The sequence below is a fragment of the Aquarana catesbeiana genome, linkage group LG11 (assembly GCF_042186555.1).
Source record: "Aquarana catesbeiana isolate 2022-GZ linkage group LG11, ASM4218655v1, whole genome shotgun sequence".
Classification (NCBI taxonomy): Eukaryota; Metazoa; Chordata; class Amphibia; order Anura; family Ranidae; genus Aquarana; species Aquarana catesbeiana.
In genome coordinates, this window is record NC_133334.1 from 108,514,896 (window position 1) to 108,533,759 (window position 18,864).

Consider the following 18,864-nt stretch of genomic DNA (forward strand, 5'->3'; position numbering starts at 1 on the left):
TTCGGAATGGGCTCTGGATGAGAGACCCCTGCTTTCACCAAATCCTAACATTATTGTCTCCCTATATTAGGAAGCAGGACACATGCATGAGGATTTTATTTTTTTGGTTGAATAATGATTTGTTATATTTTCTGGATGCATTAGAATGCACTTTTTGGTTAAGTTCTACTGGCAGATAGCATGTCTAATTTTGTTTTCTTTATTTAAATGCACAATAAAAAAAAAAAAAAAGATTGCGGAGAATACTACTTGGCTATGTGTTTCACTTAAGTGTAAATTAAAAAAAAAACAAAAAAACTTAACATTGACAAGGGACACCTACATAGTTGTATCTTAAAAACTACAGGATAATGGTGCGATGGTAACTTGCCCCCACCCCCCAAAAAAATTCTTGATATCACTAGAAAAAAAAAAAAAAAAAAAAGCCTTTGAAAATTCATTTGCAATAGTTCCATCAGTATCACCAACAAAGCAGCTTCATTATTATCCCATTAAAGAAAAAGACACTGCACTTCAAGATTCTATAATTTGCCACAACACGAATGTTAATTCTACATTATGAACGCTAGTTTACAGTACGACCACTTCTGGCTCGTCCTTGCTTCCGAGCATGCATCTTTAGCCTTTCGTCCAGATGGCCTTGTGTACACACGCTCAGAAAATCTGACAGACATTCGTCCACAGAAAATTTTAAAACCTGCCATCCAACATTTGCCAGCGGAAAATCCAACAAGCGTACAAACGGTCGCATTTTCTGCCAACAGCCTGTCACACATTTCCCGTCGGAAAATCCAATCGTGTGTACTACCTTGTGAATGATCTCAAGGCAGTTGGGACTAGTCACCAAACAAACCATTGGTAACACAATATGTTGCCATGGATTGAAATCCTGCAGTGCCCACAAGATCCCTCTCAAAAAAGGCACACGTACAGGCCTGTCTAACGTTTGCCAATGAACATCTAAATGATTCAGAGAAGGATTGGGAGAAAGTGCTGTGATCAGATGAGACCAAAATGAACTCAACTCAGTGTTTGGAGGTAGAAAAAAAAAAAAAAAAAAAAAAGACCCTAGAACACCACCCCTACAGTCAAGCACGGAGGTGGAAACATGTTTGGGGTGGTTTCTCTGCTAAAAAGGTAAAGGCCAACTTTGCTGCATTGAGGGGCCATGTATTGTAAAATCTTGGATTAGAACCTTCTTCCCTCAGCCAGAACACTGAAGATGGGTCATGGATGACTCTTCCAGCATGAAAATGACCCAAAACATACCGCCAAGGCAACAAAGGAGTGGCTCAAGAAGCACATTAAAGTGGTTCTAAAAGGCACTCTTTATCTTGATGCATTCTATGCATTAAGGAAAAAAACCTGTGTGCAGTAGCCCCCCCTAGATCCTTACCCGAGCTCCCTCTCAATCCAGCAATGTTGCAGGAGAGCCATTAAGTCCAGGGACTCTCCCTCCTGAGCACCATTGACAGCAGTGGGAGCCAAAGTCAGTAAGCCAATGGAGGAGAGGGCGGTGTGGCCGAGCCACAACTTGGTCTGAATGGACACAGCAGCAGCTTGGCTCAGGTGCCCCCACAGCAAGCTGCTTGCTGTGGGGGGCATTCAGCAGGAGCCAGGATCATCAGAAAGGGGACCCTAGAAGAGGATCGTGGCTGCTCTGTGCAAAACCACTGCACAGAGCAGGTGTGTGAGACAGGTTTTTTTTTTTAAACTTTAGTATCACTTTAAAGTCAGAGTGACCTAGTCAGTCTCCAGACCTTAATCCTCAGTAAAAATTATGGAGGGAGCTGAAACTTGAGTTGCCAAGCAACAGACAAGAAACCTTAAGGATTTAGAGAATCTGTAGAGAGTGGACCAAAATCCCTCCTGATGTGTGCAAACCTGTCAACTACAAAAAATGTCTTACCTCTGTGCTTGCCAACAAGAGTTTTTCCATCAAGTACCAAGTCATGTTTTGCTTAAATACATTTTACTCACTGAACAGCAACTTAATATATAACATTTGTATCATGCGTTTTCTGGATTTTTGGTTGATATTCTGTCTCCGTCATTTAAAATACACCTATGATATAAAAAAAAAAAAAAAAAAAAGCATTCATTTCTTTGTAAGTGGGAAAACTTACAAAATCTGCAGGGGATCAGATTGGCACAGCCATGCCAAGCTGACCAAGAATTTCCATGGTCAGCTTGGTATGGCACTGCTCCAGCAACATTGGTGTCGAAGATCTCCCAGGAGAGAATGCAAAAACGGAAAGGCCATACAGCACCACGGCCCCTAAAGGAGGAAGTGAGATTAGATATAGGCAAAAATCAGGTAAGAACAGAAATAAAAATAAGTTGCCAATTCATTTTAAGTATGCACATTAGTGCTGCATGGCAAGGAGTGAAACATGTGGGTGGAACTCCACTTTCAAGTTGATATCTGGGCAAGATTAAATGTGACATGTCTGTCAGCATCATTAACATGCTGTGGATCTCCCCACCTACGAATTCCACAATCTTCACTGTGAACCTGCTCAAAGCCGAGCTGCATAGCAATACTGTGAAAATTTATACAGTCTTAAGTAGCTCAGTTTTCCCATAGAAATACATGGGGCAGCAGCGTTCATGTGCAGTATGCACTGGCCCTTTTGGAGATCACACAATGAAGAAAAACTAGAACTTGCATCTTTGAGCAGAAAAAGGAGACAAAAAAAATGCTCAAGGTCATGCATTTCTATTGAAGTCTATGGGACCAAAACTGCTTTTAATCTGCCAAAAAGAAGCTCATGTACTTTAAGCAATAGCCACTTTGCTTCAGGTGACAGCCTACTTATATGAACAGGAACCATTGAAAAGAATGAGATCCGAACGGCTTGTTGAGCATTTTATAGCTGCAAGCTGAAAAATTGCTCAGGTGTGAACAGGGCCTAAAAGTTTGAAGGAGTTGAATTGTTTGTTAAACACTGGAAGATAAGACAGTGACTGAAGAGTCTCAGCAGCAGGTTGTCTAGCTATCCCATGCCATGGATGCCTTGAGATCTTATCCAGGCCAGAAGCGGAGTAAGCATCATTGTGAAGAGCCCAAATGGGGGGAGGTGACAGATTGCTGTGGAAGGCCAACAATGGTTTGTTCTGTGCCATTTTAAATATATTATAAATGTAACTTACCACATTCTTCATATGTAAAAAATAGTGTGGGGAATGTGAAGGGGGCTTTTGGGTAGGCTTGGAGGGCTTTAAGGTCCAAGGCTGGCAAGAAAGGAAAAAAAATACCCAACACCACCATGATATATAGTGACAGTCATACAAAATGTTTGGGATTATACACACTTTAATTGTACATTTAAAGCCAGATGTATTTCAGAACACTATAACAGCAACAAGATTGAGAATAAGACACTAAACATTTGTTTATTTAAAAAAGTGGATAAACATGAACAGCATACAAACTACTGCAAAACTTCACAACCTCTGTGGCAATCATGTGTTTATGATTGCAGTTACTGCCAATGCAGGAATCTAGCATCACATCTATAGACTTCATTTTTTGTACTTAAAGTGCAGGTTGTAAAAAGTGCAATACTTCAGACTTGGGACTCCATAGTGATTATGGAACATTTTGCAACGCCTTTTAGTAACAGATTCAAGAAAATATACACCTGGTGATCATTTGTGACCAACCCACTGAACATACCACTTTTACAAACTAATACAGACAGACATTTTATAAGCTTAATAATTTAGATAAATATTCATAGACCCAACCCAAATTAGGTTCCCAGTTCTACACAAGGCAATGAAGGATACAGGACAAGTGCTTTAAGTTGCTTGCATACTGGCTTCAGGAAAGTGTTATCAAGCATTCACAGTGCTAGAGGCACCATTCCAGGGTTGTCCCGCCAGGTTCCAGTCCTACTAGAGGTTCCTGAAACACTGCAAGAAAAAGTATTACCAATAACAGATGATTAGTTTATGACATGTGAAGTAAACACTAGAAAGTTTAAAGGAGTTGTAAAGGCAGAAGGTTTATCTGAAATCATTCTATGCATCAAGAGGAAAAGCTGTGTGTGTAGCAGCCGCCCCAGCACCCACTAACACTTACCTGAGGTCCCTCTGTCCACGAGTGTCTCAGACATCCAAGATCCTCCCTACCCATTGGCTGAGACACCAATCAAAGTCAGCTTGCCAATCAGGGGAGAGGTGGGCAGGGCCTGGGGCTCCATGTCTGAATGGATACAGGGAGCCGTGACTCAGCTCTGGTGCCCCAATAGCAAGCTGCTTGCTGTGGGGTCACTGAAGAGGGAGGGGCCAGGAGCACAGAAGAGGGACCTGAGAAGGAGAATCCGGGCCACTCTGCAAATCCACTGCAAAAGAGCAGGGAAGTATTCCCCCCCCTATAAAAATGTTAAAAGTAACAAGACTTTACAATTACTTTAAAGCAATACGATACAAGCTTACGCAATGCTCATTTACTGCAAATTTGTGCTTCTGCCTAAACTAAAAACAGGTTTTACAATAGACACCAAAGGAAGGCTGTAGTCCCCAAATGTTCCCTACCATTGAAATATCAAGATGGATACCTGGTACTTCAAATAACGGGATAGAGGAAGTATACACAAAAATCTATGAAGATAAATTCCACTTTCAGACTGCTGGAACATATGAGTTTTGTTTTATGACTTTTCTAGTGGACAGATTACATGTGAAAGCCAAACACCTGAAAGACAGCATGTGTAATGTACTTGTGTATTAAGGGCTGTGGTCTTATTGCCAGACTGTCTGGGGGTGGGCTCCCTGACTGTTCAAAGCTTGTCTGGGTGCCTGGCTGATTAGCTTACTGTTAATTAGATCACTGGTGTATTAGGTTACCGTTAGCCATTTATTAGATTTACTGATATTCTAAATTTTGCATTGTTCATGTGGTGACTGCCCCCATTTTTGAAGTGCATAAAAACCTGTATTTGTTCAATAAAGTAGTCCCTGCACCTAAACTAGTTCTTGGGTGCAATTCTCAGCTATAATGCCTTGTTCTTGTGGGAAGGAAGCAGCTGTTGGCAGAGGCACCCAGGCAGGGTGCTAGACGGTCTGTCACAATCATAATCTGGCTTTTAATGAAAGCTGTGATGAACTTCCTTGTCCCCAAACACCTATAAAATCAGCTTTGGCAGCACACTAACAAAGCCTGGGGAATGACTAGGAAAAAAACCAAAGCCTACTTACCACCAGCTCGCAGAAAACCGAATAAACCTGTCTAACAGTATGCATTAAAAACAGGGGTTTAGTCTGCACGCATTTGCAAACGCATGCGTGAGCCACAGAGCCACGTCACGGCACCCTGGTATCTGTGGTTTTCACACTAAAATATGAGTGTCCCCACAGTGGAGGCACATACATTCTGATGGATAAATGAGGGCAGGTGGACTGAAGGGGAGCCGGCCCCTTCTTAAAAAGGTACAGGAGCACACCAAACACCCAGCAGATAGCACAAATGGCTGCAAAGGTGTTGGTGCGTTGCTGGACCAATACAAACACCAACATAACAAAAAAAAAAAAAAAAAAAAAAAAAAAAAAAAAAAAAAAAAACTTACCACCCTCATCTATAGCTGGCTATTGCAGTAAGCGGCATTGGAAGGCTATAACTGGCGATAGCCAGCTATAGATGAGGGTGGTGGTAAGTTTTTGTTATCACGTTGGTGTTTGTATTAGTCCATCAAGGCACCAACACCTTTGCAGCCATTGTGCTATCTGCTGGGTGTTTGGTATGCTCCTGTACCTTTAAGAAGGGGTGGGCTCCCCTTAGGTGCACCAGGTTTATTCGGTTGTCTGCGAGCTGGTGGTAAGAAGGCTTTGATTTTTTTCCTGGGCATTCCCCAGGCTTTGTTGTTGCCAGTTTTAGCCTTCCAATGCCGCTTACTGCGATAGATGAGGGTGGTGGCAAGTTTTTTGTTATCACGTTGGTAGCACACTATATTGAGATATCCCAGTAATAGGTGGGCTGTTAATTTAGTCACCAGTTACAAAACCTAAAATGTGTTTTTTGCACAATACAAAGATTGTTAGACTAGGGCAATGTGTTTGAATTAACTCACTGTTGATATCGTAGACAGACTCTGGATCCAGACGCATAGGTGGGGGCAAGATGAGGTCTTGAGACCACTCACAATTTGAAAAAGTAAATGAACTTAATTCTGGTGAAGAGTTGTTGCTAGCGACTGTATCAGATTCATCCGTGCTGGACCTCCGGCACAGAACACAGCTGGTTGGAGTCACACCAGGACCTCTAGGAAAGAGATCTTCATTTCGAAGGTAACTCCTGAGTGCCCCACTATGGTGTATTGGACGATTACGGAGCCATACCCAATGAGAGGGATCTTTAGACATCACCTGCAAGGCAAAAAATAAAAATTTTATCCACGCGAGTCAGGAGGAACACAGAACAAATAAAAGATGGATTATAAACTTGCCTCATCACAGCACTTCCTGCTCACGACTGCTCTGTATTTCATTCTGGCCCACAAACGGTCTCGGAGCTGTAGAAACTGGGGGTAGTGGTCTCGCCATGATTCACCCAAAGCCCATGGAAATATTTCATATTTGTAATCCTCTTCATCTTCCTCCATATCATTTGCAAGATATCTTGAAGAAAATCCAAATGCAATTGAGTTTAACAAATGGCAGCCTTATCTGATATTAGAGCATTAGAATATACTCAAAGTGTTACTAAACCCACAACAGTAAAATCTGTCTGTATATGCAGCATAGCATGCTTGTTATACTCACTGTGGTACTTAAAGGGGTTAATGCTCTGCATTCTGTAAAAAGGCTGTTTTACCCTGTATGCATAGATACTTCCAACCCTGCACTGTCTATGTGGGGAAAGTCATCTAACACAGGCAGGGTAGCCAACCTGCACATGCTCAGTTGTTCTCAGAGCTAGCCAGGTCACATAGTGGCATCACACATGTGGGCGTGTATACATGCTGAAGTGGAAATCTACCTGAACTCTCAGCACTGGAGAAACTGCAGTTTATCACTGACCGTGGTATACAGATCAGCCAAAAAAGGTAAATAGTGGCAATATTTTAAATGTAAAAAGATTTATAAGCTGTGGGCACTGTGGGGGGGCAGATAAACAAGTTTCATATTACTGGGTTTAGTAACACTTTAACCAAGGTATCGCTATGCTCAGCAGACCCAGTGCAATAGAAAATTGCTAGCTTTTCTAAACTCCCTGGTGTTTAACATGGGAAGCTTAGACATGCATTTAACAAGATGGAGTCATTAAAGCAGGCCGTAGGAGTTTAAAAATAGAAAAAGAGGGCGCTGCACCTGGTGATCTTTGATCTCTTCTATGTTGCTCAGGTGGAGTCTCCGCCACTCAAAGGTTGCCTACCCCTGGTCTAGAGTTTACAGCGGTTAATAAGCTCCTAAGGGAAGTAGCAAACATGAGCTTGTCTGTATCAGCAGGATTTGGGTTTTCGTATAAAAATCTGGGCTGAAGAGCTGCTTAAAATTACTTTTACATTACTATGGTATGAGGTTTGCCTGCTGACTGATTTTCCAACAAAGTGTTTCCGGTCACCTTCTCAATGCCATTACAATGTTTAAAGCACTCCTTAGACCTCGCACACCCATGTATGCAACACATTGGGTATTGCTGAACAGTGAGAAAAAAAAAAAAAAATCCCAGGTCCCTCATTCCCCCAATTCATGATTAAAATAGGCTCAGCTCGGCACCCTTAGTTTAAAATCCGATGCGTTTTTGGCGTCCTGCCAGTCATCAGGGGTGGGATGCATGTATTTACTGAAATAAATAATACCTTCTGATTAGAGAAAATATTGTAAATAACCGCTTAATTGAACATTACTTACAGATTAGCCTATAAATTGAGCAAAACTCCAGCAACGGGATTTTTGTGGTCCTTAAACTCTCACCCGGTGTTGAGGCACAATGACGTTTCATTTAAAGTCCCATGTCTTTTCTCTAGTTTTCTATAAAATATCCAGGGATGGAAGCATGCCATTGATACATTAAGGTTGCAACAGGTCACTTCTTTTAAATATATATGGGTGGAAGACACCCGCTTTCCAGTGACATATAGCACATAATTATATTTACCTATGACCCTTTGTGAGTATTTTAACTATATTTATACCTTTATCCATTTATAGTCCGTCTGTCAGGCAACTACTATTTGCCATATGTTTCCTTAAGCTATAGAGACCTATTTTTTGATTTGATATTCCCTGAGACTATCCATTAACCAGCCCGGCTTATCCAAACAAAAGAACTCCTAATGATATCACGTGTGCCCACCTCCGGATACGATCAACACTGAAGAAATGGCTGCACTCCAAGATCCATCAAAACTCTTATTTAATGAACATCCCAAGTGTTGCAAACCGTTCAAATGGTAGACACGGTTCACAGTAACAAATGCGCTTATTCATTACGAATAATGAATAAGCACACCTGTTAGTTCAAATGGTAGACGCATTTCACACTAACAGGTGCGCTTATTCATTATTCGTAATGAATAAGCGCATTTGTTAATGTGAAACGCGTCTACCATTTGAACTGTTTGCAACACTTGGGATGTTCATTCATTAAATAAGAATTTTGATGGATCTTGGAGTGCAGTCATTTCTTCAGTGTTAACCGGCCCAGCACATGGGCTGTGGGATCGGATACATAGCAGTCTTTTCTGGGGTTGCGATGCACTCAGCTCCCTCCCCGCCTTCCATCATAATCCTCAGATGGGGGCAGGGGTCTGATCTCAGCGCTTCGGCATCATGTTCAAACAGGCCCCATGAGTGGCATCATTGGACGCCACGAGGAGGGAGCTGGTTTTGTTTTTTTTCCCATCAGACGCCGCAACAGAGGTGGGCGGGCACCCACTGGGGTATAGATTGTCAGGTGGGGTATTTCCTCACCTCTCGTATGCTGCATAGACGTCAATACATGATGCTGGCAGGGACCGCCCAGGACAGGGGGGTACTTCAGCTGGGACCAATTGGCAGTTCACTGCTCCACCTTGTTCCACAAGGAAGAGATTACCTTGAGTAGCTTTCATCATCACATGGGTAATGGTAGACATTCTTGTATTCACAAAATTTTTAGTGCACTGATTATACACTTTCACACCCTCTTTTGGGCGTGTTTAGACCTTCTTTCAATTTTTTATATGACAAACATACACCTTGTGGTCATATACTCCCCAGACATTTCAAACACATACAAGCCCCATTTGTCTAACATTTTTTTCATTAGTCACATTTATTTATTTCTTTGACACTCGTTTTTTTCTACGTTTATAATTTTTCCCAACATTTCACAGATTTGGGCAATACATACTTAAACACTCATTGGATAGGTGTCGAGGGTGCCTGGGTCAGTCCATGGCTGTAGTTTCCCCTGGTCCTCTCTCCAATTGTTTGGGGGGGGGGGGGGATTACCCTGCCTCAACCCCGGGTGAGAGATTGTTCCGGACCTCAAAAAAATCCCATTGCTGCAGTTTTGCCCAATTTATGGGCTAATCTGTAAGTAATGTTCAATTAAGCAGTTGTTTCCGATATTTTCCCTTCTATTCAGAAGGTTATACATTATTAAAACCCATTCTATTGATTTTTCAGTAAATACAAGAAACACGTCGGGTTTTAAACCAAGGGTGCCAAGCTAAGCCTATTTTAATCATGAATTCAATACTATTTTCCCGAATCTGTATTTACATCATGTGATCTATGTAATTTTGATTGGTTAATTTATGATTCATGTATTTGTAAGAATTGCATCAATTTATGTCCTTTGATTTGTTTGCATTTAATTTTTTCATCATTATAAAATGTACTAATCTTTGATTATATCTGCATTCTAATTTATTTAAGGTTGCTGAGGACGTCAAGAGACGAAGCGCGCACAACGGCATCACGCTCTGCTAGTCAGCTCCTAGGCATACGAGAGAGGAGGACGCTATCAGCGGCTGGGGAACTACCTACCCCCCACCTCTTATGCCTTCTAGGAGGGACATTTTTACCCTGATTTAACGTCTGGCAACTTATGCTGTCCATCTGGACAGAGTTTACATCTGGTGCTTGGACTTTTTAATTTTCCATTTTTTATTATATTTTTTATAATTTTTTTTATATAAAAACACTTTTTTCTGTTTGCTTATTTGAACCTACTTTTGTCCACGTGCTAAGTCGCTGTATGAGCACTTAAGCTGTAAATAAAGTTTTAAACTTTATCACACCATGGAAGCTCTTTTTTGTCAATTTACGAGGGGAAGCAACATCCTTACAGAGTAAGAAGCCCAGGAAACATCCAACATAAAATATAGCGGCAAGCGACCCGTTTTCCAGCATAATCGCATTACCCTGATGTGAGACGTGGTGAGCTGATTACATCACAACCATCCACCAGAGGAAGCAACAAGGGAAACAACCCAGCATATTATATCACAGGCGCAATACCCCTGTTGGGGTTCTGGGAGCTGGTGAGTAGGCCACCAAGAGGGGGAGCACGAGAGTCACCAGGCAAATTGTTGCAGCACCATAGTCACCATTGGGGATTTATCTAATACAGTGTCAGCATATGGGACTGTCATAATATGCCCGAGATATAACTGCTGTGATTTTTGTGCTATTATTTCTAGCTGTGTTATTATTTCTAGTTGTGTATATATATGCAAGCTTCAGGCCTTACTTATGGTATTTGATTAAGGTGATTTAACCTGTATGCGCTGTATGGTATTTATATTTGCAAACACACTATTTCCGGGGTTCTCTAACGCTTGATATGGCCACGGATCCAATACAGGAATATAGCATACAGTATATGGTCTAATAAATGCACGTTAGGGAGTACGGCCTCTGGCTTCATTACCAGACGCTGTAGGACCACATCATTTTTGTGCGACACTTGAGCGTTTGTCATATACCAGCAGCATTAACACAGCTGCACACATCCATCTGCTGAAGTGACATCCTTAATATAAAGGGAAAAAACTTCTCTCTATATGTGTAACATCTCATAAACCACATTTACTGAGTCGCTTAACTTTAGGTTGTCCCAGTTTAAAACTTAGAGGTAGCGCCGTCATACCCATTCTCTATAATTTATTATTTAAAAATCATTGACCACCCCTAGTGGTTAATGACAACAAAATTAAATCAAAATTTACATTCATTATCCATATCCACAATGAAAAGTTTCATTTAAAGTCCCATTTCCATTCTCTAATTTTCTATAAAATAACCAGAGACGGAAGCATGCCACTGATACATTAAGGTTGCAACAGGTTACTTCCTTTCAATTTTTGGATTAAATATTACTTTTCCTTTCCAATCTTCAGTGCTGCAATATTCTGTAAAATGCATTATTGCAACCTGGAGGTGTTATGTACATGTACAAAACTGCCCCCAGAAAGTTTATTTCCAGCTGGTATGATTGGCTCAGTGATTTTCCCAGAAGTCTGCATTAGGATACAAGTCAGATTTTGAGCATTCCCTGCAACAAAAATGTAATTTTGGTTAGATACTCCCAAAGGGAAATCACGTCTTCGGTCTGGTTCACACTATAGCCCAGGGGTCTTCAAACTACGGCCCTCCAGTTGTTCAGGAACTACAATTCCCATCATGCCTAGTCATGTCTGTGAATGTCAGTTTTACAATGCCTCATGGGACGTGTAGTTCTGCAACAGCTGGAGGGCCGTAGTTTGAGGATCCCTGCTATAGCGGGTCTGTGGGCCACATGTGGACATAGCAGCCCATTCATTTGAGACTGCTGTGCCCAAGTTTCATGCCAGAAAAAGGTTCCTGCAGAGTTTAAGATGCAGAGGCTGAGAATCACATGGTGCTTTTGCTCCATGCAATTTCCTAGCGGTTCATACACCCACAAATGGTTTTTAGATGCATGGTGGTACAATTATGAATGGCAGCCCTGCATGTTTTTAAACAGCATCATGCAAGATTCCTGAAACCACCTGCAATAGTGTAAACCAGGCCTAAGAGAATACAGACTTTACCACTTTCTTCAGAGCCCTTCAGGTGCAGCAGCTAATAGATAATTATAAAGCCACTCCCATACAGGATGCACTCAGCACATGGACAGACAAAATTATATTTCAAAAAAAAAAAAAAAAAAAAAAAAAAAGATAGGAATCTGCAGGCTGAGAGCGCTGACTGGAGTGTTCTGGAGGGAGCCAGGTCCCCCCTGCCAAAACACAATAGAACAGCAGGTGAGATTGCTGTAACAGATTGTTAGTACAGTGGCTCAGACCTGAGCTATCAGGTGTTTTGTTCAGGGTTGAACTGCTGGGTTCACACACACACACTTTACTCTAAATTCAGCATCTGATCAGCTTGCAGAATTTTGATTGCAGTCATCAGAAAATGTCTCATAATAAAAGTTTGATCCAAATGTATGGGGAAACAGGACTTGCAAAATAAGTGATTACTAGGAAAAAGGTATGGGTGGGTTTACATTGATGAACTTTAAGTTATTGGGCTTTAAAGATTTGATTCTGTACCATGCATTGGCATTTCATCTATTTTCATAAACAAGTGGAAAAAGATACTTACAGAGCAACAAAGAAATTCGTTGCTGTATATTCTCTGACTCGCAGGCCTGCTCGTTTGAAGTACGCAAGCACCATTGCTATTAGATACTGTATGGAAAACAAAGCAATTCAGAATTAAAAAAAAAAAAAATATTCTTGTTTGTGAACAGAAACAAGCACACTTGAAAAAGTAATTTAACTGGTAATTTAGCTTTATTTTATCTCAAAGCCAGCACAATTGTATAACAAAACTGAAAATTAAACCGGACACATTTTACTACAGCCTGCCCATCCTCCGTAGGACAGTCCAACATTACTCATAAGTGTATGATGCCGAATCTGTCCCCTGCCCGCTCTGCACAAAACCGAGCAATAACCGCTGATCGCTCAGTTCTCAGCTATCTGTTAGCAGAGAGCCAGGGACTGTCAGTCCAGCCTTCTGGGCAGATCCACCATATGGTCGGGATCTTTTCTGAGCCTGGTCCGACAGACATCAGAGGGGTTCAGTTTGCTGTTGCCTAAAAACAGATCACAGGAGTGCAGACCAGACTGCACTCCTGAGATCAATAGAAGAAGTATACTTTTCCTTTAAGGCATGCTATGTAAACAGCCCATTCTAAATGGGCTGGCAGCACATCCTAAAGCCTAACAGTTTAAGTCTGCTAAATATATATTTTAGTTGCATCAAAACTGGAGGAGCATCAGGGTCTAAGAAAGCAGCCAGTTAGTAGAAAAGACTGCCCCTGCCTGCATATTAGAGAGCATGTCCCTTGCTTTCTGTGTTATCTCTGCAATCAACAAAGTGCACATTCCCTGCAAATTGGAGCTCTAGCTCAGAAGGGGATGTGCAGAACCTCTGCAGAGAATGCTGCTATGGCTGTGGATGCTTACTGAGGAAAATTAATGACAAGACCTTACATCCCAGCTGCATGAAAACAAAGATGCGGTTTAGCAGATTTCAGTTTGGCAAGACATGTTACCATAAAAGCCTGTATGGAAACAAACATGATCTTTTCTGCTACCATACTTAAACCAACCTTGTCAGAGATCCGAAGGCAAACATCCATTGACAGGAACTGCTGAATGATGTCACAATCTGCAGATTAAATACAATTTACCAGCTTAGCATTGTTAAAAAAAAAAAAAAAAAAAAAAAAAAAAAAAACACAAAAAACACCCCAATCTTTTTTAAAGATTTTTATTGAAAATTTCACAACACACACACAAACAGGAGAAGAGGGAAAAAAAAAAAAAAAAAACACACACACACACACACACACACTTCAGTTATTCACTGCATCTGAGTATTACAACCTGCATTAAAGCAGACATTAAACAGTGTACATGTCAGAGGTCTCGTCATTAGTAAAGATAATAGGGAATACATTTCCCCCAATATGAGGTCACCTGAAAGGTGTACCTGACATTGTTTTAATGGTTTAAAACTAAGCAATAATGCACACTATCTAGCACTTGGTCCACTTAAAGTGAGGGTGAGAGGGCTGGCCAGCCACCTACCCCATATCTTTTGAAAGGTTTTGGATCTTTTCCGAACCCCATACGCAAGCTTATACAGTGGTATTGAGTCATTAACCAATGATATCCAGAGAGACTTTAAAGGTTTCTGTGAGCCCTTCCAGGACAATAATATAGCTTTCCTAGCAAAAATGGAGGGTGCAAAGGAGTCTCTTTGCACGGGTAGAGATGTGGAGATCCCCAAATATTCCCAGGAGGCAGTTCTTAGGGTGAAGAACATTCAGGAGGCCCAGCGCCTGTGAAATAAAGGACCCTACCTCTCCCCAGAAGGCCTGAACTATTGGACAGGTCCAAAAACAGTGTAGAAAATCTGCCTCTTGGCCACACCCTCTAAAACAGTCAGTGGCGGGGGCTAGGCCCATCCTGTGTAGTCTAGAGGGGGTTAAGTGAGATAAGGGAAAGATCTTTATATTGATTATACAGTCTTTGGAAGAAACTACTGAAGTTTTAGACACGTTGCTGAATTCTGACCAGTCCTCGTCCGTAAGTGTAGGGTCTATGGAAGCCCACTTTGCCTGAGACATCCGAAATCTAGGGTTACAGTCAGGAGAGCTTAGTACGTAGATACAAGTTTAGTGGGGTCGGGGGTGTCGCAGCAATTTCTCCAATTGTGGTACAATGGTGGGGTCAGCTAGGGAGCCAGACTGGGCACGAATAGAGTGTCGGCGTTGATAGTAAAAGAATATGTATGAGCGTGGTAGGTCGAAGTCTATTGACATTTGGTAAAAGGACTTAAACCCTTGTGCATCATATAGCTGGCACAAGTATTTAAGCACCCTAGAGTACTAGCCGGTATGGAATTAAATTCTTGAGGGTTTGGTTAAACCACAGTGGGTTATTAGGGGACACTGACCACAATTCTTTTGTAACATTGGAGACGATTGTTTTAAACAAGAAGAGCGAGGTGTTCAGCATAGATGTGCCTGGACGGGTTGGGGTTCGACCCCCGTACACAATACTGAGGAGGGTCTCCACTGAAGAAGCTATGGCACCTTCTGTGGACGTGCAAGCGTTCACTGCAGTTGGGTGTAGCCAGTCGTGAATGTGGACCAGTTGGGAGGCTAAATAGTACAGATAAAAGGTTAGAAATGCCAAGCCCGCCAGCAACCGTAAAGTCTCCAGAGCCACCCTGGTGGACCTGCCACTCCACAGAAACGTTGTACATATTGCATCTATCCTTTTAAAGATAGATTTAGGAACCCTACACGGTGCGTTGGATAGGACACAGCAGTTTAGGTAGATAGATCATTTTAGGGGTATTCGCTCGTCCCATGAGATCCAGGGGCAGGTCCATCCACCGTTTAGTCTGCTCTAGGAGCTGGGTCAGTAGGGGATTCAGGTTATTGTCAATATAAGACTAGAGGGTGCTGCACTATGAACCCTAGGTATAAAAAAAAAAAATAAAATAAAAAAAGCCTGTAATCTGGAATGATTGTAAATCTGAGGTTGCATTAGTATCTAAAAGGAAACAAATTAGATTGTTTCCCCCCGTTAAGTGTTTTCAATGAGTCCCGAGTGTCTGCTAGATACACCAGGGTGTCTGCGTACAGAGAAATTCGCTCCTCAATAGTGGCAATAGGGAGTACTCTAATGTGGGGAGAGCAGCGAATACGTATAGCCAGTGGTTCCATGGCCAGGGCAAATAGGAGGGGCAATAACAGACACCCCTGCCTAGTGCCTCTGGTGATGGAAAAGGTGTCTGTGATATGAGAATTTACCTGTATACACGCCTGTGGGGAGGTGTAAAGGAGCCTGATCCAAGCAATGAAGTGAGGGCCAAAGCAATGAAGCGAGGGCCAAAGCCATATCGCTGCAGAACTTGAAAGATACAGCCATGCCACACTATCAAAGGCCTTACAAGTGTCCAGGGAAACAATAGCCCGGGTGGGTACTGAAGATTGTGGAACAATCTACAAATGTTCATTCTCGTAGATCTGCCTGGTATAAAGCCTCCCTGATCACTCTTGACCTACTGTGCAACCACAGCATTCAGACAATTGGCCAAGACTTTTGCCATCCACATTTATAAGAGAAATAGGATGATACGAGTCACATTTAAGAGGGTCCTTTTGTGGTTTCACTAACAGGACTATCAGGGCTTCCCAGATAGGGAGGGAGAATCCCAGCAGTTAGAGCAGAATTATATGTTCGTAAATGGAATGGGCATAGGAGATTTTTAAACTGGGAGTACCATTCTGCAGGAAGGCCAGGGGTCTTATGTGCCGGTATTTGCGAGATAGCCGCTGCGATCTCAACAGAGATGGGTGCCTCCAGTTCCTCTCCACTCAGTCGAGAGGGAAGAGATATTTGGGGCAAATAGTAAGTCAACTGGTAATCTATATATTCTGCCCTAGACTAGTAGTCCAGAAAGGTCACATCCCAATCATTAGTCTGATAGAGCTGCACGATTCTGGCTAAAATGAGAATCACAATTTTTTGCTTAGAATAAAGATCACAATTCTTGCAGCACAACATCTTTCACATTATACAAAAAAAATTGTGCTAACTTTACCTTTTTTTTAAAAAAAAAAAAAAAATTGAAGTGTATCTTTTCCCCCCAAAAAAATTGCGTTTGAAAGACCGCTGCCCAAATAGTGTAACCTAAAATATTGTGAAAATCGCCATTTTATGTCCTAGAGTCTCTGCTATCTATATTATGTTTGGGGGTTCCAAGTTTCCAATTTTCTAGCAAAAAAAAAAAAAAAAAAAAAAAAGGATTTTTATAACCGCTTACCTGTAAAATCCTTTTCTTGGAGTATATCATGGGACACAGAGCCCAAGTAATAACTTAATGGGTCATGGGCCACCTTCAGGTGTTGACACTGGTATACCCAATAAAAGGAAGTTCACTCCCCTATATAACCCCTCCTCCCAGGGAGTACCTCAGTTTTTGTAGCAAAGCAATATACTTAAACCCCATTAAAAAAAAAAAAAAAAAAAAAAAAAAGGGGGCGGGACCTCTGTGTTCCATGATGTACTCCAAGAAAAGGATTTTCAGGTAAGCCGTCATAAAAATCCTATTTTCTTTATCATACATCATGGGACACAGAGCCTAAGTAATAACTTAATGGGATGTCCCATAGCAATGCTATTTGAGGGGGAGGGAGAGACAACCCATAGGGCACCCCCAGACCTGAGGACTTATACAGCTGCCTGCAGCACACTGCGCCCGACGGCGATATTCTCATACTTCCTTACATCGACTTGATAAAATTTTGTGAAGGTATGTAATGAAGACCAAGTTGCAGCCTTGCAGATCTGAGCCATGGAGGCCTGGTGACGCACTGCCCAAGAAGCACTAACCAACCTGGAAGAGTGCGCAATAACTTGAAACGGGGGAATCTTACCCCTTAAATCATAAGCTTGACTTATCACTTGTCAAATCCACTTAGCGACAGTGGGATTTCAATGCTGCCTGTCCTTTCTTAGGACCCTCTGGCAGAATAAATAAGACAGTCTTATGAATCTGAGCAGTTGCCTTTAAATAGATTTTCACTGCTCTCACCACATCAAGACAATGTAGTGACTTTTCTTCCCAGGAACAGGTTTTGGAAAAAATGGCATGGCAATATCTTGGTTCAGGTGAAAACCTGAAACCACTTTTGCAAAAAGCCTGAACGAGGGCGTAACACCACTGTCCTCATGAATAATCAAATATGGCTCTTTACAAGAAAGAGCAACCAATTCCGAAACCCTCCTTGCTGAGGATATAGCAACCAAAAATACCAGCTTCCTTGTCAGAAGGACTAAGGGAATATGCTGTATCGGGTCAAATGGCATTTTTGATAACACTGCCAAAACTAAGTTAAAGTCCCAAGGGCTCAAAGGTTATTTAACTGGCGGATTAATCCGCATCACCCCTTGCATGAAACCCCGGACTAAAGAATGCCTCGCAAGCGGTCTTTGAAATAAAATCGATAAGGCTGAGACTTGACCCTTAATAGTACTCAAGGCCAACTTCATCTCTACACCTAAATTGTAGAAATGCAAGAATTCCACATAAATATATCTCCGAGGGTGCCAACTCTTGGACTCACACCAGGAAACATAAGCCTTCCAGACTCTAATATATAGTTCTGGAAGCTGGCTTCCTTGCATTAATCAAAGTAGAGATAACTGACCCGGAAAGCCCACGTTTCTTCAGAATGTGGGTTTCAATAGCCAGGCCTTAAATTTAGCATTCGTAAAGTAGGATGGAATATCGGCCCCTGTGAAAGCAGGTCTGGCCTTAGTGGAAGGGACCATGGACCCTCCACTGCCATCTTTAGGATTTCTGCATACCATGACCTTCTGGGCCATGCTGGTGCTACCAGAATTACCAGCTTTCTTTCCAGCTTGATCCTGCAAAGAAGTTGTAGCAGCAACTGAATAGGGGGGGAATGCAAAGATTAGTGAGAACTGATCCCACGGGGTTACCAGCGCATCTGTTCTGCATGCGAGTGGATCCCTTGTCCTGGACACAAAGTTGACCAACTTCATGTAGAATCTGGACACTAGAAGATCTACGTCCGGAGTCCCCCATCTTTGGCAAACAGCCCAAAAAATGTCAGGGTGAAGACATTCCCCCAGGAATAACTGCTGGCGACTCAAGTAGTCCACCTGCCAATTCTCTACTCCCAGAATGAAGACTGCCAAAGGGTAGAAAATGTTCCCTGCCCAAGTTAGAATATGGTTCACCTCTGAGCTGTTCCCTGCCTAAGTTAGAATATGGTTCACCTCTCTGAGCTGATAGACTCAATGCCGTGGCATTGTTGGATTGGATACTGACAGGACAATTCTTTAACTT

The 18,864-nt window shown here is 42.0% G+C and overlaps 1 protein-coding gene across 1 annotated transcript in view; it reads right to left on the reverse strand.

The window, feature by feature from the left end:
• Positions 1 to 3,380: 3,380 nt before the first annotated feature.
• Positions 3,381 to 18,864, reverse strand: part of SPDYC (speedy/RINGO cell cycle regulator family member C) — a 38,271-nt gene continuing 22,787 nt past the window's right edge. The window contains exons 2-6 of the mRNA XM_073606064.1: positions 13,580 to 13,638; positions 12,565 to 12,650; positions 6,450 to 6,621; positions 6,075 to 6,369; positions 3,381 to 3,918 (exon numbers count right to left, since the gene is read on the reverse strand). Coding sequence (XP_073462165.1) covers positions 3,857 to 3,918; positions 6,075 to 6,369; positions 6,450 to 6,621; positions 12,565 to 12,650; positions 13,580 to 13,638 — 674 coding nt within the window. The 3' untranslated portion in view covers positions 3,381 to 3,856. The remainder of the gene's footprint in view (positions 3,919 to 6,074; positions 6,370 to 6,449; positions 6,622 to 12,564; positions 12,651 to 13,579; positions 13,639 to 18,864) is intronic.